General features: G+C 33.9%; 1 protein-coding gene across 1 annotated transcript in view; it reads left to right on the top strand.

The window, feature by feature from the left end:
• The window catches only part of LOC144453394 (sodium-dependent multivitamin transporter-like), a 123,712-nt gene that overhangs the window by 14,813 nt on the left and 82,375 nt on the right, over positions 1 to 26,524 (top strand). Inside the window, exons 6-7 of the mRNA XM_078144677.1 lie at positions 2,260 to 2,397; positions 17,416 to 17,501. Of these exons, the coding sequence (XP_078000803.1) occupies positions 2,260 to 2,397; positions 17,416 to 17,501 (224 nt within the window). The remainder of the gene's footprint in view (positions 1 to 2,259; positions 2,398 to 17,415; positions 17,502 to 26,524) is intronic.

Raw genomic sequence — 26,524 nt, forward strand, 5'->3', positions numbered from 1 at the left:
ATAGAGTTTACTATATATACCAACCATAACAACTTACATATCCTATTTACTTTTAATGAGTCATTTCAATAATTAATGATCATAAGTAATTAATTTAAGTCATATATTAAGAATGCATACTTCAAATTCCATACAATTTGGCACATACATCAATTTTAACAAAGTGCCCTATAAAGCCTGTTGGCATAGTTATTTTAGTTTTAATCAGTAATCTGCATAATTAATGATTTTAGGTAATTAGCTATATTTTAGGAATACTTTAAATGTCATATAATTTGGTACATACATCAACAATAACAAAGCACATGTGTTAGATGTAGTTTGATGTAGTTTTTAATTGTGACATGTAATTTGCATAAATAATCATTTTTGATAATTAGGCAATATCTTTAAAATGCAAACTTATAATTTCAAATAATTTAGTACATGTATATTGATTGTAAAGAAGCGCATGTGTCCTGCTTGTTGATTTAACTTCTAATGTTAATGGTTAATTTGCATACTTAGTCATTCTTCGATCAAAACAACCTTCTCGATATTGGTGATTTTCTTAAACAAACACTCGAAGCATTGGATTTTCTTAACGGAACTGGAGTGGTTCATTGCGACATCACTGTATTATCTATGCAAGCTTCATATTTCATATAGTTTCATGTAATTAATTTTCATCATTAAGGGTACATCATGTATAATACCTATAGCTCAGAATTTTGCATTCCAACAATTTATAATATAGGATCAAAAATGTATGGGTTTGCCCATACTGTACGGGATGCATTCAGTGTAAATCTGGTCTTACCTGTGTCACAATATCAGCTACTCACACCATACAATAAGTCACATCATGCATGCACCATTTATAAGAATATGCAGTGAACTTAATTATATTTAAAGAAGTCATTTGTAAAATCATTGGAATCAGAATGACTTGCTGGTCAAAATCAACAGTACTACAGTTTGTGTCGCTCCGCCCTCACCGGCCTGCTCTAACATACAGCAACAATGTGAACATGGTTGGCCGGTGCCATCAGAGTGTACCTTACAGACTATTGTATACTAATTAACCCCCCTGAAATTTGGTAGGAATGTTCTTAGAAGTGTTATTCTGCAGATTTTCTGTAAAACATTTTTGCCCTAGCTACAATGACCTCGCCCAATAGCAACAATTAAATTTTGGTCAAAAAAGATAAACAAAACTGAGCAGATTGTCCTGAATTTGGAGGGAATTTTCTAAGAAATGTTATTCTGCAGATTTTCTGTAAAACACTAGCAACAAGGACAACGAACCCTGGCAACAACCAAACTGCGGTGTGTTTTGGTCAAATAACATCAGGTTTTGTTTAAATCTCCAACGGATCACTCATCTCCTTTGTTTGCTCAGTTGAATATTCTAGATGTTTTTAAACTGCATAGATATTTGATTCCTTTATTTATGGCTTGATCCATCAACTTTCACCACACACTTTGTATGATTATTTTGAACCTTCACACTACAATACAAGACTCTCTTCATATCAAAATATTTATCCATATTATGCCAGAACAAACTCAGGTCAGTTTTCTTTCTCCTTCTCGGGGGCAAAAATCTGGAATAGCATCCCTGTCAACATAAGATGTATCAATACGCTAATCGAATTTAAGCGATCTTATAAACAATTTCTTCTAGAAGAGTAAATTAAACCACTGTACAATTTATTGTTACCGTATGTTCTTCATAAGTACTATGAACTCCGAGGTACTATGTATTTCCTTTTGCTATATCACTTTGCTGTCAAATATTGTATATAACTATGGTAGGGGACAGGCTTGAATAGCTGTAAGCTAAATCCCGATTCCCCTATTTACCCACGAAATAGTATTTTTGTATGTGTATCTGTAATGTTCATTTGTGCTTTTGGGTAAATAAAACACACTATATTCAAAAAATGTATGTAAAAGTGCATAGCAACTAGACCACACTCATAACAGCCAAATGATCACTTATATTGGAAAGATAACAACAGGGATTAATAGGCAAATAAATAAACATTCAAAAAATGTATGCAAATATTCAATCAATTATACTGTTGTCCTACAATGCCATTGCAACTATATTTCATACAATATATTACATCGCACTACCATGTCTTGTGACAATTCTCTGAAAACATCCATTGTGGATCTCCGATGACTGTTTGTTACTGTATAGAAAAGGTTGGTCCTCAGTATAACATATCGATTTCAAAGTGATCTCAAAAATCTAATTTTTTCTCTCTCAAGTTTTCCATTTGATCTAACAGAGCGTACAACGTTTTTGGGTATGGTCATTGGAGGAGGAATGAACACGTTTAGTTCATATATCAGTCAAACAGCAGTACAGAGATACGTATCATCTAAGAGTTTGCGACAGGCTCAAATGTAAGTATTCCATTGACATCTTAGAAAATGATATCATAGTCATTCTGTTTGTCACAGCTGTATGGTATTCCTTGAAATGGAACGTTAGTAGTATGTAAAATGGGGGTGCGAGACCACTTTTTGACATGTTGTATTTTTTAGGTCTTTTTAAGTTAAAAAATGGTCTAATCTATATTAAATTTAGTACATACAAAACATGACCCTGTCGTTTCATAGTTAAGAGTATCTGAAACAACAGTGAACGAATTTCTTATTACTCCCGCTCATTGTTCAAATAGGTGCAACATCGGAGGTCAAAGGTCATCGAGTCATTCACAACTGAGTCTATTATAAAAGTGTGTTGACCTTTGTTATTGTTATGAAAGTGTGTTGACCTTTGTTCTCTATATCATCGGAAAACGAAAATAAAAAAAACAATATTTATTATTATTATATATAGTATAAGAAAAATGCCGTACAGTGAAGAACTTCAAGGTAAATACTCAAAATTAAATGCTCTCGGTAGTAAAGGAGAGTGAACTCACCATGTTGTAACGTATAATCCAAATTGTGCAAAGCCCGGTGAAGTTTTATATATCAGATGTCCAAAATTAGAGGACACCGTTGTTCTAACGGATAAAATAAATCTCGTTTTTGATCTTAAATTAGAAGATCATAATAAAAACTTTGTTGTTCAAAATTTGACTGTTATCAGTTGTTTAGTTTTAAAATTTGACGGATAATATTGACGGAGTTGGTGGTGGGGATTACTTAGGAGAGGCTGCACTTCATAAAGCATATGGTAAAAAATATGCAATCGATCTTGCGAAATTACATCCCATAACGAATGGACATGGAGCTGTTTATCCTTCGAGCTTAAGTAGTTCACTTTTGCCCCAAAGTGCAATATAAGTGAGGCACTGATTGTGAAACAGCCAAGCATTTACATGATAAGTTCGGTAACTAGTGTGGTAGCTAGGTAATACATGTATATGTATATTTATAGTTATACTTGAACTTATAAGTAATATTAAAGAATTCATGTAAGAAACAGGGAGAAGAACAAATATTTACATGTACCACATTTCAGACAAGGCTATATGCCAGTGTAGAAAAAGGATTTTTTTCTTCCCCCTATCTACAATTTTGAAAACAGCATGACCCCCCCCCCCCCACTGCCAATTTCAAAACAGAGTGACCCCCTCCCAATACACCATGCCCCCCCCCTAGGCTGAAGAAACTGACCGGTCCCTTATCTTGCAATAGCTGTGAGTGGGGCAGTATTGGAGAAAGATATGTTAGAACAAAGGAATATATTACCAGTTGATCCTCATAAAGGATAAATCTATAATTATAGCTAGTTATAATAATAATAATAATAATAATAATAATAATAATAATAATAATAATAATAATTATAATTTATTCCCACGTACAAAAAAATATGATACAGAACAGAACAAAATATCCTTATGTATATACATAAACGTGTTATTCGGGAAAAGGGTGTGGAAGTAGTTGTTACACAAGTAATCGAGTCTTCCCCTCATCCTAGATATATATACATAATGGATGCTGCAATCGCGATGATGGTTGGTGGAGCAGTTTTAAATGCAACTGCTTTTGTTGGAGCTGGTTATATAGGCCAGACATTATCTTCTGGTAATACAAAAAAAGAACACGAAAAAGAATTGAAGAGACATTATTTAGCTTTGGAAAAATTCAATAAAGATCGTGAAGTATGGTTAGGACATAGACAAAAAGTAATGGATTATATAGTGAAGCAAACAAATTTAGATATCCATGCGAGACAGAATCTGATTATGACTGACGAAAACTTAAATTTATATCAAGAATATCATCCTCATACTGAACATCTCAAGAATGAACCTCAGTTCGGTGATTATTATCAACCTTCTAACAATATGAAGATATATCAATACCTTTATTGGTGGTGGTGGAATATTATTAGTTAATTTAATAAAAGAATATATGTAAATATAAAATGGAAGTATGTAAAGTATGTAAACAAAAAAAAGTAACCCATGGTTGTTCAAACATCTGCGGTACACTCTTTTGAAAATCTCATTGCTCTGATTGTTGCGATTCAATATCAGACATGAACATGTATGATGTTATACATTGTAATATATGTAGACGATTCAATATACCTCGTGATGATATTTGTTAAAACATTTGTGGTAACATCTATGGAAGGTTCACTGCTTTGACTGCTGTACTATTAGTAAACCACTAAATAATAACTTTCATGAACAAGTGAAAAGTAAAAATATTTATAATTTTAAATATCACATTAAAAAAGTTTTTGAAAGGTATAATCTCAATTATTATCTTTTATCAACTGTTACTATAATATTTTCATCAATGCAGTTCATACAAAGCGAACATGATATTGATCACTCAACTTTAGCGTTGTCATAAAAGTAATTCTATTATACTTAAAAAAGTATCATGAAACAGCTAAAATACCAGAGTTGAAAATAAAGGCAGTTTCACTGAACAATATCCTTAAACAATTCTGGGATAAATGGAATGCAAAATATTTAGTTGGTGGCGTTTACATTGGTGTCAAGTATTTTTAATAATAAAAACATATTTAAAAAAAATAATTAACATTATTTAAATCATTATAAAAAAAGTAAAACCGCTGCTCTGCCGTATAGACCTGCCTTTTTTCTTTGTTTTTGGTGTCTTCAATCTCAATTTACTCTCGTACTAACTGTACGGGTTTGTTGTTGTCTTGAGACTTGTTTGTGTAACCCGTTGTTGTCTTGAGGTTACTTGTTTGTGTCTCTTGTTGTCTTGAGACTATATTGTATATGTCATTTATTGAGATTGATTCTTTGTGTACACTCATGTGTTTGTGGCAGTCTATACAACAGAACAGGGTTTTAGCAAAGCAAGCATGCAAGCTAGCGGCAAGCATAGTCGACTATTGGGTACCCAGCTGCGCTGTGCAATTAATATATGATATTTGTACATTTAAGTATGTTAACCTTAACACTAAAACTCTATCTACGGTTTTAGTAATCCAACAATGTGGTATACCTTTAATAACGGATAACGCTGGTGAAACCAAGGTACAAACATAGTTATTTGTAAAACAATAATTACACAGCTAAAAACCACAAAAATTTCACTAAAGTTTTTGTTATTCTCGATAATTTGTTTTTTCTCACCAAGCAGCTCATCGAACAGTATGTTGGTCCTATTGTTATGCAAATTAAAATGTGACGTCTCTAATGGGTACAGCCATATTATAAAGGCGATTGTACCGGCCGGACATAGATATCTTTCTATCGGGTCTCCTACAATAGTGGATAAACTCTCTTTCTAAATAGTAATAGAAGTAACCACTGACCCACAGAAATCTTGTCGGCGATTTGATTGTAACATGGTCAGAATGTGTTGAAAGAAAGGTTAAAGGTCAATACATTTACATAACAATAGACTCAGCTGTGTATGACGATGACTCATACACCTCTATGACTTTTGAGACAACCATTTGAATAAATGTTTTAAATATATTTATAATAATATATACCATAATTGTGTTACTTGCGGTAAGTCGGCACCTGAATTCAAATGTGAAATTTGCAACAAGCGTTTTAAACATAGACATAATTTTATCAAGCATAAAAACATAAAACACTCCTGTCAGAATAAAAAATGTGAATATCCTGATGCATGTCCAACATGTGATCGTGTTTTTGCCGAGTTCACATGTGATAAATGCGGATTTGTATATAATATGAGTGTCATTTAAAGAAACATTTTAACAGAGCAAGACCTTGCGTTAAAGAACCTAAAAGATATTTCTGTGAATATAGTGTAGAATTAGGTAGTTATTTTGCATTGTATAGCCATAAAAAGAAAAGTTGTAAGTTGTGAAATACTACTTTAACAAATAAATATTTTTACAATATGATAAAAATATATCCTATTATATATACCATGGATAAGATTCGGAACCCACTCACTAACTGAATGATAAAAGTCGGTGGTCGTGTGTACAATAAGCTTATACAGAATGGTGTTTTACAACCCATTCCTAATACCGCACCTCCAAAGGAAGATAATATCTTAGATTGGTTGTGCCTGATAATTCTCCTCAACCATTAACATCCAGATACCATGAACTCGAGAGAGCTTTTAAAGGATATGTGAAATCATATGAAATTGATATAACTGAGAACGAACCTCAAACACAATTAACTGAAAATAAATTGTTAGTAAAAGAAATTTTAGAACAAAGTTTACAAGATACAGGTGGAATAAAAGCGATATTAACCTTGAAGATAAAATTTGTTAAACGCGGTAAAGATATGGAGGAGATAACAAGTGATGGTTATTTTAATAGTAGTCCATTACAAATTATAAATACTGAACAAATAGAGGAACAAGTGAATGTAAGTTATGAAAAAATTATAGAACACATTGCCAAATGGTTGCTTGAAGGATCTGGTTGGCAAATAAAACACTTCTTATTTTTTATGTAAATATTGCAAGATACGACCCTATACAAGGTAACTCATATATTAAATTACCAAAAGAATTACAAAATTCAAATAAGGTCTCCTTAATATACAAAACAATGACAATGAATGTTTTAGATGGTGCCACTTAGCATATAAGTTTCCAGTCGGAATTCATAAAAATAGACCATCTAGATTTTATATATTTGGGTATAAAAATAAAAAAGCATGTCCAATTTATGTTAGTAAACAAACTTATAAAGGTCACCTTGACTTACTACTAATACCTCACGGTGATAAAAGTCCATTATGTCTGGATCAAAGACTTTAATCTATTCATGCATGGTATAACAAATCATAAAGGAAGAAAGCATTTCTGTAGATATTGTTTACAACACTTTACAACTGTAGAGATTTTAGAGCAACACATTCCTATTTGTTTTGAAATAAATGGGACACAAGCTATACGAATGCCAACTGAGAAGAACAAGTGGTTATCATTTAAAAATTATTCAAAACAATTAAATGCCCCATTTGTTATTTATGCAGATTTTGAATCTATAACTCAAAAAGTGAATACCTGTCATCCTAATGAAAACACAATATACACACATCATTACTAAAAGCATGAAGTATGTGGTTTCGGTTATAAACTTGTTTGTTGTTATGATGACACATTCAGTAAAGAAAGCGTCATTTATAGAGGACCAGATGCATCCAAGAAATTTATGGAAATGATGCTATCGGAAGTTGACTATTGCAATGATATAAAACAGCAACATTTTAACAAACCTTTGCGTACGAGTAAAAACAATGAAATATGTTTCAAAAACGCAACACAATGTCATATTTGTGAAACGTTATACGAAGAAGATGACATACAAGTTCGCAATCATTGCCATATTACTGGTAAATACCGTGGTTTAGCACATGAAACATGTAATATCAATTTTCAAGTAACGAAAAAAATACCTGTCGTATTCCACAATTTAAAAGGATATGACAGTCATTTCATTGTTCAAACTCTTGAAAATTTTAAGGAAAAAAATTGATATTATCCCGTATTCTATGGAAAAGTTCATGTCTATAATTGTTGGTACCCACTTAGTCTTCATAGATAGCTTTAATTTCTTAAATGCTTCATTAGAAAAACTAGTAAGTAACACAAGTGATTTCAAATATACAAAACAGGAATTCCCAGACAGTCTAAAACTACTAACAAGGAAGGGTGTATACCCCTATGACTACATGGATTCTACTGAAAAATTAAATGAGCAGACGTTAGTCTTCCACTAAAGGAAGAATTCTATTCCATTCTATATGACGCTGATATAACTGATAAAGACTATGAGCATGCTCACGATATTTGGAAGCATTTCAATATGCAAACGATGGGTGATTATCATGACCTGTACCTTAAAACCTATGTACTTTTATTAACCGACGTATTTGAAAATTTCCGAAAGACATGTAATGTATACTATAACCTCGATCCCTGTCATTATTTCAGCGCTCCTGGGTTATCCTGGGATGCATGTTTAAAAATGACTAAAATTAATCTCGAATTAATAACGGATACAGATATGCATCTCTTCATAGAAAGAGGTCTCCATGGAGGTGTCTCTCTTATATATCCACTGGTCACGCAAAGGCAAACAATCCATACATGAAAGACTATGATCCAACTCAGGAAACGAAGTACATCATGTATTAAGATGTTAATAATCTCTATGGTTGGGCAATGACTCAATCTTTACCAACACATGGATTTAAATGGGTTGACCTAGATTCGCTCAACATAAATAAGTACACCAACGAGAGTGACCATGGATTAATCCTTGAAGTTGATCTTGAGTATCCTGACGAGTTGCACGATCTCCACAATGACTATCCTTTAGCACCTGAGACACTATGTATTACTGAAGACATGTTATCCCCGCATAATAAAAACATACGCGACCGCTTTAATATCAAATGTGGAAATATAGAGAAATTAACCACAAATCTGAGACAAAAAAAGAATTATATACTTCATGTTCAAAACTTAAAACAATATTTATCACTCGGTTTAAAAGTCACCAAAATTCACAGAGCCATTGAGTTCAATCAATCAAAATGGATGTCACAGTACATCTTATTTAACACAGAAAAAAGAAAGAAAGCAAAAAATGCGTTCGAAAAAGATTTCTTCAAACTAATGAATAACTCTTTGGACGTACCATGATGAATGTACGTAAACATCGTAGTATAACATTATGTACAACAGAAAAACACATCAAGAAATTAGTATCCAAATCAATGTTTGTTACACAAAGAATTATAACCAAAGGTCTAGTAGCAGTGGAAAACAAAAAAGAACGATTAATCCTAAACCAGCCCCTATATGTTGGGATGAGCATTCTTGATCTGTCTAAAACTTTAATGTACGACTTTCATTACAAGTATATAAAAGAAAAATATGGACCATGAGCTAAATTGTTATTCACAAAGACAGACTCATTAATGTATGAAATTCAAGCCAATGACTCTTATAAAGATTTCTACAGAGACAAAGACCTTTTTGACAATAGTGACTACTCACCAAAGAGTCCATATTACTTTGATTATAACAAAAAAGTAATTGGTAAGTTTAAAGATGAGTGTGCGGGTGTACCAATCACTGAGTTTATTGGACTTCGAAGTAAAATGTACTCTTACATAACAGAGTCTGCTTCCACACGTAAAGCCAAAGGAATAAAAAGTCAGTCATAAAAAAGAATATGACTCACGATGAATATAAGACAGTACTTTTTGAAAATTTACAGTTAAAGCATTCCATGAATACTATACGATCGATAAATCACCGGATCGGTAGTTACACAATCAATAAAACTTCTTTGAGTTGCTTCAATGACAAACGCTATGTCCTTGATCGTTATAATAATAATAATCTTTATTTATACTGGATAGTTCTTTAAGCATTTAAACACTTGTCTCCCAAGAAGTCCAGTGGGGGCCATGGGTTCAGTGTTAATGCAGGAGGAAACCGGAGTACCCGGGGAAAACCTGCGTTGTTCGGTAGAGTCAAACTGAACAACACTCTTCTTACTTACAGCGGCGTAAATTTAATCGAACCCTGAATGGGGTTCGAACCCCGACTGCAGTGGTAAGAGGCAAGTGGTTTAACCACTTGGCCACCGACAACCCATAAAACATTAGCATATGGTCACATTAATTTAAGCAAGCTCGAGTTGAAATGAAATTGTATAGCCATTAAAATCTATTAGTTCTTTATTTTGGTTAGTTATCCAAATTCGAAGACTAGTTATATCCATTTTTTGATTGGCACCGGAACATTAGCAGGAAATGAATAAGTGACAGCTTTTCCTATTTCACCCCGGTCCTGTATCGTTAAAATTTGTAAATAATTAGACCTTTTACCATTGATGTAATTAGTAGGTGTATCTATAATATCACAGTAGACTACGTATTCAGTCACAGGGAGAAAAATCTGCTTTGTATGGACTAATACTCGATGAATCATATTTTTTCTCTTCAAAACCAAGTATCCTCACGAAATTCTTAGGTTTTGAAAAGTGTACTTTAACATCATCATCGAGCACCATCTGTGTTTTTCCCGTCGGCAAAATTCTCTTAAAATTTATTAATTTTGTTCTACCAATCGCTTGCGTTAACGTTTCTACATTGTAATTACCTGGTTCTATTTTTTTGACTGACGTTCTGTTGTTAACAGTAAAAGCAATTTCATTGTTTTCTTTCGTAATATTATACCAGGAATTATACAGTTTACACTCCAACAGTCATATCTGTTTATAACCAGTAAGTGTTTCTGTAAAACTGATAGTAATATCATTACATTCTTTGTTTATATACAACTTCATATTTATATATATATATGTACTTTCTGATCTCAGAGATGTTTCCACACCGAATTTATCCGGACGTCATAATAACAAAGACTTCATTTTAAAATGAAAAAATGAAAATAAAATATTTAATTTAGAACCAGCGGCAGTTCAAACACACGAGCATGCCACCAATTTAGTAGACCTAAATGACATAGATGAGACAATCGAAGAATATAAAGCAACAAAACATCATGTACCATTTGGCTTTGAGTATAGCAACAGAGCTAAAAATTTCTATACTTTTGATTTACCACGAGATTTCATTGAAATGCTCGAAAAGCCACTAACTCTTGATCATGGTTTAACTGATCGAGTTCCTTATGTGTTGCTTTATAATGACAATAATAAGACATTTAGTTTAACTGATATCAGACACTATTTACTGGAAGCAGACCCTAGACTAGACCTTCTGAACCCTAAGTTACATTTAAAACTGGATGCTACAAAAACAATAGTGAAAGAAAATAATGTTCTTCGTAGAATTATAAATTCAGGGGAATGGTATTGTAGATACAACGTTCAAGAAGGACAGGTTCACTTATTTTATGATACGCAGTTTAAAATAAATGGGTTTGAAACCTGGCTGGGAGGCTAAATTAAAATTGTTTACTGCTAATGAAGCGATGATGGAAAATATAAAGAAAGTGACCAGTGGTACCATTGTTATTAAATGTATTAAATTAATTACTGATAAGAGTGAATACGATCCTCTTTTTGATGGACTTTTGATATCATGTCAACAACGTTCATTATTAACTATTAAAATTCATATTGAGAATGATAATATCAATGTTACTTTTGCAGAAAATGAAGCGACATATCGTATAAGTCAAGGGTTAAACGTACGTTCAAACGTATGATTCTTATAGATTTAAAAATATTTTGTTAACTATATACAATGAATAAATCATTAAGTTTGTCTCTCAATTATCTTAGGGATTTTAAATCCATGAAACCAATTACAGGCGTCAAATATTATTTAGAATATGAGAGTAATACGTTCAAGTTAAAGCCGGTGCCTCCTCCAAAACCTGTAACAATGGAAGAAATTGCGATAATTGAATTAGACCATAAAAGAATTGTTAGACTATTGATGAATGAATTTTCTCATATAATAAACACGGATAAAGTAGTATTTGATAGTAGTAGAAACTATTACTTTATACATCCAGGAACTTATCATATTCAACACTTTGTAGACTCCGATGATATTTCTAAGGATATTAACGATAGATCAATAGTAATTTTAATATAAAATTCGATGATAAAACTAAAATATCTCATTCGACGTTCGTTATAAACAAGAAAATTATACCAGCATCTGTGTCTCGATTATTTCATACTGAAAAAGGGTTAAAGTCACTATTGGTTTTAAGGTCTTCGATCGTCTTTATTCAAAAATAACTTATCATTCCACTTTAATCATCAAACCTTATAAAAATAATATACATACATATATATATATAAGATATACATCTATAGATATCTTGAAAAATGATTGACCAAAATATTAAAACGATACAGGATTTGGTTGATTACCTCACACGAGTATGTAGCACATATAGACGCTCTTACAAATTGTTAAGTCATGTCAATAAAGCGATACTCATTACTAGTGGAATCGTTTCAGGAGCTGGTGCATTAGCTGCACTTCCCGCGATACCAGTTTTTGTCAGTGCATTAGCTGCTATTCCAATAGTTATTACGGTTGTCAATCAAAACTTAAAGCTAATGGACAAAGTAGCACATTTGAAGTTACAATATCAACATTTCAAGGAATTATTAACATACACGCAGGCAAATGTATACACTGAAACACCTCAGGAATTTATCTAAGAAGTATTCATGAAGTCTCTTGAAATGCAGAAAGTTGCCAATTACACTCCCCCTCTGGAGCATTACTTGAGGTATTATGAATTGAATGGTTATTCAGAATAATATAATATACTTGCTTACTAGTATGGACCAGTATCTGCGAGACTTGTATTACAATTCTGATTTAGCATACAGCGGCATCACAAAATTGTGGCGTAAAATAAAAAAAGACAATAAAAAAATAAAATATAAGGAATTGAAATAATGGTTGGAACCAAAAGAAGTTTACACTATGCACAAACCAACGATTAAAAAGTTTCCTTTCCGAAAAGTAATTGTTCATGGAATTGGTGACCAGTGGCAAGCTGACATTATGGAGATGACTAACGACCGAGGGAACAAGGGTTATCGGTACATCCTGACTGTTATCGATGTGTTATCGAACTATGCCTTGGCGGTGCCGCTTAAGTCAAAACATGGTATTGAAATGGCTGACTCTCGGGAATTCTACAATAAGCACGTTAAAGACCTTTTTGAAAACCACGAAATCAAGTGGTTTAGTACACGATCAGATAAAAAAGCATCGGTTGTTGAGCGCTTCAATAGGACACTTAAATCACGTATGTATATGTATTTTACTGATAAACAGACTAGACGATGGGTTGACGTACTAGATCGTTTAGTGAACGGTTACAACAATAGTTACCACAATTCAATCCACATGACTCCAAAGGAAGCATCGTTACCAAAGAATGAAAACATCGTTTGGTATAATTTGTACGGTGCTTATCTCACTATTTATGGGACTCCTAAGTTTAATATCGGTGATACCGTTAGAATTTCCAAATACAAGAACGTGTTTGCTAAAGGATATCTACCAAACTACATGCGTGAACTTTTCAAAATCAAACAAATTATTGGCCCCGTTATTGTTTCCACTCTGGAGGACTTATCAGTTGAAGACATTGAAAGTACATTTTATGAGCAAGAATTATCGATAGACATAAAGAATATAAAGTTGAAAAAATGTTACGCAAGAAAATAATTAAAGGCCATGAATATGCATTGGTGAAATGGTTAGGATACGACAATAAATTTCTTTCTTGGGAACCGATTGAAAATATTAAAAAAATAATATAATAAGATAACATGTTTGGAGAACATAAAATAACCAAATTTTTAAACAAGTACAAAGACGTCCTTGGTATTAATGTAGAGCTCGAATGGGACAACTTCAGAAGGAAAAATATGCACTTATTAATAGTAAGTGCAGGGGCAAAATTGAAAGACTCATCCCTTCATCAAATTATTTTATCCTTTTGTAAAAAGGTCGAAAAAAAGATTTTTTTCAAACGTATTGAATTCAGAGGTCTATTTCCAGACCCAGAAGACAATCAAGAGGCTATATGTTTGAATGAATACTGGGTTCTTAAATTAATACAAGATACTAAGAACAGACGTATATTTCAATATTTCCAATATAAATTTCAAGATACAATGGTTGAATTACTACTTTGTTTTAGAAAACAGTACAGGCTTCACACAAGCAGGTTTAGGACGATTGAATTGATCAATCGAGGCTTATGTATATTGTATGTTAGGAAGTCAAGCAGACATGCGAGTAAGTATAGCGGACCCTGGAGGCACGGGCAAGAAACGAGACAAAAAATGATTGCATTACTGGAAGATGAGACGAGGGGAATAAATGAGGAAAATAGTATACCCTGTTACCAAAATGTAATCGATGCAACGAGGGTAAAGTTAGATCTAGCCATTTGTCCTTCTTTATGGTTAATCCCGAGTAAAATGATCATAAATTTGAATACGAATGTGGCAGGTTATAACAATTTCTTACAACAGGCAACAGAAGATATGAAGTTCGGTTACAACAACAACATAAATAATGACGTGAAAAAACTGCATTAAAAGGAAATGGAAGGTCATGATGATCCAGTTCAACAACTCGACAGTCCAGTTCAAGTTGAAACCCAAGTTGAAATGAGTATAATGACTCCAGAGCATGACATTGTTCATGAATATTCAACGATTGGAATATTAATTGGAGTAATAGTTTTAAGTTATGTATTTATATAGGATGGCTGACTTTGATATTGATGATTTTAATATTGATGAATTTTTTGACGAAGATTATGAAAGAAAAGTGAAGATGTTGAAATGCCGGTGTATTCACAAGATTCGCTGGAGCTACCGGAGCCAATGGAGCCAACGGAGCAAGAAACATCATTCATAGAAGGCTACCCTGCCACAGATAAACTTACTGAACTAAAAACTAAAGTATTCTTGGAAGCTATTGATGCAGTTATCGAAAAAAATGACGTTGAAGTTAATCGAAGTGAATTGGAGACAAATACATATGTAGGAAAGGATGGAGAATTGTATGATAAAATAAAAAATCAACGAATTACAAGGTAAACTTTTAGCTTATAGTACAATAAAAGGTAAAATTGGTACTAAAGCTGCTGTCGAAAAAGCCTTTAAATTTGGATGAACTTGGACGTGAAGCTGAATATCTCACACCACCAATAATTGGTCGTTTAAGGGACTACCAAGCAGGTCTCAGAAGAGATACTGTAGGTAACAAAGATGAAATTGCTAAGATTGAAAAGATAATTGAAGAATGGAATGAACTCAATCCTGAATACGTAGTCATGCACAAAGAGCTTGATACAGCAAACAAGAGTTAAGAAGAGTTGTATGATAGAAAAAAAGAATTAGAAGACCGACAAAAAATCGAAGAATTATCACAAGAAGAAGAAAAGGAATTAGGTAGACTTCAGATTCATATCCTAAAATATAATAAAGAATCTAATAGTTTACGCAATAAGTTAGCCGAGATATCTGCTTTGAAAGAAGTACTCAAAGACCCAGAACTCACTATCGGCCCATAACGAATCTATTTGGATAGTGGGTTTCATATTAAACAAATAAAAATATAAGTGTATACAAATATTTCATATTGACAACGAACAAAACCAAATAACTAACAAAGGTACAATGGCAAAACAATATAAACAAAAGACTTTACTGGATTAGTCAGTCAATCAACCGGAAAATACTATCAAAGACGTTAATAATATTCCTAGTTTAAATTCAGAATATGTTAAACTAGATATGTCTGTTTTTGATAAAGCTGTTGAAAACAAAACATTAAAATAGCGAGATGTACCAATGAATGAAATATTATTGTTAACTTCAGTTCAAAATTTAATTTTAAACAATGGACCTGCTGCTATTGGTGAATTTCAAGGACCTGATGGTAAATTTAAAAGTTGGCTTCCAGTGAGAATGATAGAAGAACATGCTCATAAATATTTACCAATTAATGTTGTATCTTACGGATTAGTCCCATCTCGTACAAATCCAAGCAGAATGTATTTTAAATATGCGATGGTATACGTTGCCCCAGAGCTACAAGCAACCAATGGCTTTATTCCTATTCCAAAAAAGACGTAAGAATAAAGAATAAAACAAATATTTCTAATCATATTTGCGAAACAATAAGATAATTTTTTATTAGCACTAAAGTAGCACTGAAATATCACTAAAGTATCACTAAAGCAGTAGTAGGTAATCACTGTATAATATTGAAAAATTTTAATCACCGAATTAACATCAAACCTAATTCGGTTAACAAGATTAAATAAAAAAACATCTAATTTTTTGCTCCAATTCAAATGGTTGACTTAAAAGTCATAGAGGTGAATGACTTATACACAACTGAGCCGTTGGGTTATTGTTATGTAAATGTATGACCTTTGACCACCGATGTTGCACCTATTTGAACAATGAGCGGGAGTAATAATAAATTCGTTCACTGTTGTTAACTATGAAACGACAGGATCATGTTTTGTATGTACTAAATTTAATATAGATTAGACCATTTTTTAACTTAAAAAGACCTAAAAATTACAACATGTCAAAAAGTGGTCTCGCACCCCCATTTTACATACTACTAACGTTGGTCAAGAAAAAAGCTAAATGGCAATATGAACATCTAACATTATATAGAACTTTATACTCTGTTGATTACGAGAGTGGGCAAGGGTTTCACAGTAAAGTTTACAACAAAAGTAAACTTTACATTATGAATTACAAAAATAACTTAAAGTACAGCAAAAACCATCACCAACGTGCATTCAGCAGCTCTTGTAATAGGACAGTTGATGTACATTTTTTTACTATTGTGTTGTCAGAAAAAAAAGACACCTTTAGGCCAAAAACAGGAGAACTTATTCTGTTCAGGATATTTTGTTTAAAGTGGTGCAACAGCGCAATTTTTTTGTAATTCTCAACCCTGCCACTTAATTTGCTATTTATGGCAATTACTGTTCTCTTTATTTTAGTACTTTAGAGCACAGACATTTGACCAAGTGGACGGTGTGCATTTGGCTCAGTGTTCAGTGCAAATGGTGCGGGAATTTGCTATGAGTAACCAAAATTAACAAACATGCTACATATTTGCCACAAATGACCAAAATCTCATTAAAATTACACCCCACCCCCGTGCACAAGAGGAATCGGCGCGAGGACCTTGCCACGAGTACAATTTTTCTCATCTGATTCCTCAAGTGTGCGCATGGCCAGGCACACACTAGAGCAATCAGCTGAGCAAAATTACGGTTTTATGATCTTTTAAAGCAAATTTATGTACAAAAAAAATCTGAAAAATAAAAAAGAGGGTATTACGAGAACTATGAAAATATCCCTTGTTTACTCGCTAGTAAATACAGTTTATAATAACTACTTTGGCTTCTAGTGGCCGGATATATATTTCACAAGTATTTTTATCCCTTTCACAGGTCTGTCCTCTTACTGATGCCTTTTCAATTCATCATTCTTCCTTTGGTAATGTTTTCTGGGTTGGTTATGTATGCATTCTACAATGGTAAGTTGTTAGTTGTTAGTTGTTACTAAAGAAACTCTGTCTCCAGCTTGTTTGATGACAAAATATCTCACCTTTGATGGCTTGGAAAGAGATGTGAATAATCTATCAAATCCCCTTTGAAGAGAGTGGTGTATTGTTGCAAATGGTATGATATCTTACACAAAAAGTATAAATTGTTTGTCATCTTTATATAGTCAAGTACCTATGCATGTGGTCGTTTTCTATGATCCCTCTTCTCCACTGTATAGTCAAATGTCTTTCTTTAGCATGACATTCCGTTCTTACCATCCACAGCAGTAGTTTAATGCTACTGGAGCATTGATATAAATGTGATAACGTCATATTAGGAAAGGCCGCAGCTGTCTTAACTCTATATAATACAATATATTGCCCATTTCAGTCAATATATGATGCGAATATATCGTTATATGATGCGAGTATATCATTATATGATGTCAACATATCTTTATATGATGTTAATGTACTATTATATAATGTGAACATATCATTATATAATATGAACATACCGTTATATGATGTGAACATATCATTATATGATATGAACATACCATTATATGATGTGAACATATCATTTTATGATGTGAACATATCATTATATAATATGAACATATCATTATATCATATGAACATACCGTTATATGATGTGAACATATCATTATATGATGTGAATATATCATTATTTGATGTGAACATGTCTTTACATAATGTGAACACATCTTTATATGATCCGAACATTTACTTATATGATATGAACATACATTTATATGAAATTAATATATGTTGATATGATGTGAGCACATCTTTATCTGATGGAAACATTTCATTATATGATGTGCACATAACTTTATTCGATATTGACATATATTTTTTTATGTGAAGATTACATTATATGACATGCGCATATATTTATATGATGTAAACATGTCATTATATGACGTGAACACATCTTTATATGATGTGAACTTGTCTGTATGTGAAGATATCTTTATATGATGTGAGCACATCTTTATATGATGCACCCATTTCATTACATGATATGGACATATCTTTATATGATGTGAACATGTCTTTATATTATGTGAGTATAACGCAAACATTTCATTAGATGAGAACACATCTTTATATGATATGAACATATCTGTATATATGATGTGAGTACATCTTTATATGATGCAAACATTTCATTATTGTAATAAAGAGGAAAGGGATGCCGAACACCGTCAACATTTCTTTCGCTGTACTTATTCTCCATATATGTGATATTTTCTAAGTACATGTATTGCATAACAGGAACAGTTGTCACAATTATTTTTGTTAATTGTACACTTGGTAATGAGGCTAAACTCGATTAGTTGCTAAATGCAACTATTTTCAGTCTTTTTCTCTTTTCAACTTTGTACATTGAGTATATTGTTATAATTTATTCACATGATTTATGAGAATAAATTATTATTATTTTATTATTATTATTATTATTTAGGGAACAGGGAACTCAATGATTACATGACCGTTTCGATTCAAGGTCAACTTAATTTGTTACACTTTTATCAAGACATTCATTGAAACATTTCTGTATACTTCCATAAGATACGACTGGTAAAGCTGTAAGTCGGTCAGAAAATGGTTAAACATACAATCTTTCAGAAAAACGTGAAAAAAGTATATATGAAGTTGTTTTGTAGGAAAAAGCTGTTACCAAGACAACTGCTGTCAATATCCCCAGTTATACCAAAGTGTTAATATACTAGCCGGAAAGTGCTATTGACATGATGTAAGTGTTTGTATTTAGGGTTTTGGGGAAAAGCAATTCACTGATTACATGATCCTTTCCATCCAAAGTAAAGGTCATTGTCAAAATTCAAGATCATCTTAATTTTTTGTAATTATTAAAATACCGTCGGAATCTTTTATATAGCTAACATCAGACACGATCTTTACACATGAAAATCGCTCGGAAAATAGCAAATTATATAGTCAACAAAGGCATATACTGATCTGCTTTTATTACAAACTTCTGTTACTAAGACAACTGCTATCAAGATCACCAAAATATGAAGGTACTGAATATCGCAACGTACCGAAGTGCTACAGATATGATGCAAGTGTCTATATATTGGTTTTAGGGGCCTGGCAACACACTTATCACACGATCTTTTCGATCCAAGGTCAAGGTCATAGTCTAATTACAAGGTCACCTCAATTTTTCACTTTTATCGAAACACCCACATAGGTTTTTTAGCTCCGCTGTCAGCGAAAGCTGAAAGCGTAGCTTTAGGTATAGGTTGTATAGAGTATAGAGAGTAGAGTGAATCATAGGTGTCCGTCAAACTTTTATATTTTCATTATTTTCTCCGAAAGTGACAGTCAGTATTCTTAGATATTTGGTGTGCATGTTCCCTGGGGGGAGGCTATTCAGATTTGTTCATGCCAAGTTGATCTGTGCCATTTTCAATTTTTTATGATTTTTTTTCATAAAATGTCATTTTCATCATCTCCGTGAAAACTTATTGTCAGATTGCTTTGATATCTGGTGTGTTGATGCGCAGGAGGTAGCTTACTCAGGTTTGTTAATTTCAAGTCAGCACATCTTCATTTTTATTTTTTATGATTTTATTTTTGTAATTTGAAAAAAAAATGAATATGTTAATGAGTATTATGACCGACGCCATATTGGAAATCAGTCGACGAGACTTTAAGTAAACTGCCACTTTTCAAAAGACACTATTGACGTCAAACAAGCAATGTAATATGTGCTATAGTCATAATTCTACGCATTGGGCACCCAAATGCATGAAGTGACAAGCGTTTATTCGAAACAGGGTTGTAAACTTCAAATCCAAATTCTGAACCCCTTCTATATAATCAGCCAGTCCGCAACGTCCTTATTTGCATACTCTATCCTGATTCGACCAGAAGCTGAAGCTGACCTCATTTGACCGGGCGATTTTCCACAGCAAGTAACAACACAGGACGTTCTTGGTACTCACTAAAATCTCACTTCAGACCCACTATAAAAATGTGATGTTTTCAGATAACATGTAACTTGTGATTAATTCTATATTGTGGTGCAATTTGGAGTGACAGTGAACCAGAATTAAGACAACTTGCGTAAGGAAGGCATGCGGTTGAAGTTATGCAAGAGCAGTCTAACTGCGGACTGTGAATCAACCAAATTTTGTTTATTGGCCGACAGTTCACATGTAAAGTTAAACGACATGAACGTGTCTTGCCATTTCCAAAATGCAAATATTTGGCAAGTAAAAATAATTAAAATAATCACAACTTTAATTTGGCTTCAGACTTTGCATTATGTTTTGCGTATCTTTCCCCGTTTTACATGTAAATCCGAAAAGGTTCTCTCGTCATGTCATCAGTGATCATACCGCGAGGGGCTGCTTTGAGTACGAGCGAAGTGAGGCATGTTGAGGTATTTTGTTGAGAATTATAAATATTGCGAAATGTCAAGTACAAGGTTTATATACAATGGAATGATGAAAAAAATGGCCGAGTCTGAAAGTTGTATCGCTAGTTTGAGACGATTTTCTCACGTACTATTGAGGCTTACTTGGACTTGGACCTTACTCCAGTTCATCGGGAAGTTTAGCCAGTCCGATAATTCTTTCTGGTTTAGTTTACAGCACTTTTGATCACGCAGATTTTGTTGTTGTGATGAAAAGAAATTAAAAAAAAGATCACTTCAACCATTTCGTTGTGTTTTCTTTATGAAAGGTAATCGAACATGAACGAGTGTTACCACTGTAACGTATGGGTGCCAGAATGACTCTCTTTCGGGTACTTGGCGGGGATTGTCGCCGTCCGGAAACTAAGATGGCGATTAATACATTTCTTCCCTATATATATCTACTACAACTTGTACAAGTTGAATGTTGTTGACTTGGTAAATTTGTTAGAAAATTGAAATTCAAATTGCCTCAAAATTATTTTAGATCCTTAGTTTATTTCATTCATCATTAAAACTTCCCAGGGTTAAAGCTGTAAGACAATGGAATTTTTTATAGCCAACCTCAAAATCCTCTTTTTTTCTTTTTCTTGTGTGCATTTCCCAGTCATTTTTTTTCATAACAGTAGATTTTTGTTATAAAATGGTGACTATGGTATAAAAGTACAATACATTACCAACTTCTGTGTAAAATGTGTTTTACAGTGAGACATCATATGAACCACTAACCACTTTATTGCATCGCTAAAATAAAACTGCATAGTGAAGAGCTGAAGAACTGAACCACTTCTACGTGTAGAACTGAACCACTTCTACGTGTCACCAAAATAAAAAATAAAATTTAAAAAAACAGCGGAGCTATTCTGACCGATAGGTCACTTGTTGCTATAAACTACTGAAGACATCAGATAGCAAATCGATAACAAATTATGTAGTCTGTCATAAATTTTGTAGCAAAAGCATATTCAGGGTCAGCTTACTATGGGGTAAGGGAATTGTCTAGAAAGGGGTTCTGAAAAGGAATGATGCCTGTACAACCAAGTACTATAGAGATAGCTACTCCTGCTTTATTGACATCCAACAAAAAACTACAGATCACAAGAAATAAAGATTTTCCTACATTCCATAAATATTGACTCGAATTTGATATTGACCTTCATTTGATTGGTCAATTAGAAAAATATGGGTAGCAAAGTCTTCGGAAAATGTTGTCGGATTACTATCTCTGTTGAAAACTATGTACTCACTTTTTTTTAATTATTTCATTTTCTATTGATTGGGTTCATTACCATCCACACAGCAGCAGTTTTGTCATCTTTCAAAAAAACTACCCGTGCTTACAGTGTGTCATGGTGTCGTATATCGTCTATGACTATTTTTGTCTTGTAAAATAAAATAAAATTTGAACATGCTGAAGAGAACTAGGGCTAGGCATGTCTTAGTTAGTAAGTTAGTTATTTTATTCACTGTACTTTTTAGAAGTAGATACACACGTACAAAACCCAAGGCAATGGTACCGATAACATAAGTTTAACACACTAAAGTAAAAGTCGATAAGTACAGAGGGTCAACCAAAGGCAGATGGCACATAATTATAATACATGTATCAGTTCAGACCTGGAGTCAAAAAAACACTGAAAATTTAAACACTTCGGATTTACGACAGTGTATATGGACATTTTCATATATGGATGGGGGACAAGCTATAATAAGCAGTTTGAGATTATCTATGGTCGTAGATTTTAAGAATGTCTGATGAGAGATTTTGACCATGGTAACAATATCCGTTTTACACAAAAAGTCTTTTAATGAAACAAAGCTGACACCTGGGTTGGCTTGTCTTATATGATCTGATTGTGGGCAATTTAGTATTACATGAGCCTCACTTTGTACCTCGCCACAACTACAAATACGTGCTTCACGTGGTGTAATTGGTCGAGTCCATCGGCCGGTCTCAATGGCAAGATTATGCGAAGAGGTACGAAGTCGCGTAAAGTCAATTCGTTGATGTTCTGATAATGTAGGTAAACAGTCCGTATATACATTATGAATCAGCAAGTCCGGATTAGTCTCTGTTCTGTATGATACAAACTTTGAGCCAGCTTCTAACTGTACACGTGATTTAATGTCTATCATATGGTCACTATCACTTTCTTTACAGACTCTATCTAGATACAGGAAAGATTTAGTTTTCGCTGATTTACATAGCATCCACACGTGATAAAAAGGGTCACCGGGAACGGTTGCACGCTCCTGTACAAGTTTACTGATGAATTTTTTTCTGCGTTGACCGAATACGCTGTTTCAATGTAGGTAGTCCTATCTCAAGTAAGCATATATAATTTCGGTGATGATTTACGCACACCTAGCATAGCTTTGATCGCGGTAATGTACATATTTTCTGCCAGGAGGTATCCATTATAAAGCCACGTCTCACAGCTGTATAATATCGCTGACAACAACGCGGCCTCAAGAACCTTTTTCTTTATCCACAATGGAAATTCAATGTTCTTTAACACAAAGGCGAGGTATTTCCACAGGTGACATTGCTTAGATTTGCATTGTTCATCAACAGCAGTAGCAACTTTTCCGTCTTGTGTGAAAGTGGCGCCCAAGTAAACATACGAGTCGCAATTTTGAATTTTCAGGTCACCGATTGTTATGGCAACCTTATCTGCATCCGATCCATTTATCACCATAAACATTGTCTTTCCTTGATTTATAACCATTCCTGAATGATTACAGAATTCAGCTAATATAGTCGCCCTCCTGATGCACATCTCTCTAGTAGTGGAAAGAACTATACTATCATCCATAAGGAGGAGAGAGTGAAGCCATTGTAGGTACCCATCATCTCCGCACTTGGCCTTCAAATCACGAATTATGTTATTTACATATAATGTAAATAGAAAGCAACTCGTAAGCGAGCCTTACCGTACCCCAATACACGCAACGATGGTTGCTAGACCTAAAATGAATCTTGTATCTGCATACAGAGTGGCAATAGCCGTGACCATAAGACTGCACATCCCATGACACGTAAAAGTTGAATTAGTGATGCCCGGGGGACTTTATCATAGGCCTTAGAAAAATCCACGAATGTGATAAAGATTTTAGTCCGTTTAGATTTTGCATAGTCTATCAACAGTCTCAATGTCACTATATGCTCCATACACCCGCGACCACTCTTTGCTCCAGCTTGTTCACGATCCGGTGTAAACCACTTTTCTAATCGTCGATATAAAATCACATCATAAACTTTAGCCAGTGAATCCATTACACTTATACCACGATAATTTCCACATTGCATTCGTTCACCTTTTTTGAACAAAACAATGAGTCTCGATATGGTCCATTCAACAGGTAGGATCGCCGTATTAAATACAACATTAAAGAGCACTGTTAGCATTACAACCCAACTAATTGGCAACCATTTCAGGATACCAGGTGGAATCCCAGAGGGGCCGCCACTTTTGTCCATTTTTAGTGAGTGTATCGCATCATCCACTTCTGATGGTGTTATTGGATCGTCCAGTATGGGTACATACGGGCATTGTTGCGCCACCGAAGGGCCCACTGGAGTCGTATCAGGAGGGTTTAACAGCTGCTCAAAATGTAGTTTAAAGTCATTGTCAGTTGGGCGCATATCGTTGGACGATTCAGCCATGGCGCCTTTCCAATTTATTTTTCTCCAAATACGTTTTGTGTCATTGTCATTTGAGAGTGACTTCCATTGTGCACTTACTATATCTTGGGGCCGAGCCGATGACAATGTACTGGCTTGGTTGGCGCACTGATGTAACGATTTGTTCACCTTATTCACAAAAACATTCACATCTGAATCAAGGATGCTACTAGTATCAGGAGCTTCAGGCAATTGTCTCACAAATTGGTCGCAATTAATAGACTCACATTTCAACTGTTTACTATGGGAAGCCGTTCAGGCCAAAATTATTTTTTTATTTTAGCTATAGTATTTTATATTTTTCATACTTACAAACTAATTTTAACCGTTTATGTACTTTTATTCCATGGTTACATTATTTTAAATGAAATAAGTTTTCATTTATTTAAGAATATTGTTTTATTTTTCGTCAAACCAGATTTTTTTAAAGGATTATATATCAGTCAAAAGGATTATATATCAGTCAAAGTCAAAATATATTTTTTGGTAAAGTTATTTTATTTTATTTTTTTTAAAATTTTATTTAAAAAAAAATTTCAGCTTTTTTTTTTCTCAACTTTTTTTTTTTTGGCCGAGTCTGCTGACAGGCGCCGGTGCAGAGCACGTCGTGCTTGTACCCGGCGCCTGTCACGAGTACGAGGCGTGACCTTTGACATCCATTACGACGTGTTTCGGTTACGAGTGTGAAGCTACCATCATATTCATATTCATCTTCACGTTCAAAAGTTGACCTCTACGCTCAATGTCAAAATTACCAAGGAAAACACATACACACAAGGATTGGCAGGCAACGGCAGGTACACTTTTTATTTCAAATGACCTGCAAAAAAGGCCAAGGATGTAAAGCCTGCCAAGCCTGAAACACACAATTTTGGTCAAAATGTAAAGTGCATTAACTAACATTAAAAAACCTGGAAAAGAGATTCAAAATGCAAGACACCTCAAAAAACCAACACTGAACACGCAGGTAATGAACACTGGGGCTAATTGTGAACAGATTGTAGGTATGCATTCATATGGCGTGAAACTGTAAGACGTTGTGAAAAGGGAATTTGCAGATATAGTAAATAAGCCTTTGACTTCCAGTTACCATGAGAGCGAATTAATTCACCGGGTACTTGGGCTGAAAAAGCAGCTGTGGCACCCCCCCCCCCCTTCGGAAACTGTGACCAGAGTAAGCGTTCGATTGGAAACCTGCTAAATCTAAGTAATGACGGAGTTTGACGGTAAAAGTAGTATGTGTTAAAGTAGCCAATCCACCACGGCAAGGGTAGACAAAGGCAGGTGCAGTAGATGGTGCCGGGATTGCAGTGAACATGGACTGAAGTGCTGCCACTAGGCAAAGTGGAGAATGGTGTAGGCGCAGAACTGGGATTGAATGAACTGATGATCTGCTTTGGTCGGTCTTGGACCAAGTGATTGCGACCACTACACCTATGTCTGTAAATCTGAAGTTACGGCGTGCAAGGTGAATAGTCGGGTCAAAACTTTTCCTAGAAGGTGGCACGAGGTTGGACTTGCGCAAAAACAGGTGGAACGCAGTGAGGAAAGCTGCCCACAGTGAAATATCAAATGGTTTCGAAAAATCAAGCAAGCTATGTATAGCGAGCAAAATGTTTGGAGTGATAGCTAACTTACGTCTTGGTACTTGAGGAAATTTGTGTACAATTCCCCGTAAGGCCATTTTAATGAAAATATGGTGAATTACCTGTCCATGGTGTCCATTTAACTCATGAAGTAAGCGAATAGCGTTTAAATAGTTCTTTAGGGTACCTACATTCCTAATAGTAGTAGAAAGAAACTGAATAAACAAAGCAATAGTGGTGGGTGTAGCTGGCACTGGCTTCAGCCCATGAA

This window comes from Glandiceps talaboti, chromosome 2 (assembly GCF_964340395.1).
Source record: "Glandiceps talaboti chromosome 2, keGlaTala1.1, whole genome shotgun sequence".
NCBI classification, from domain to species: Eukaryota; Metazoa; Hemichordata; class Enteropneusta; family Spengelidae; genus Glandiceps; species Glandiceps talaboti.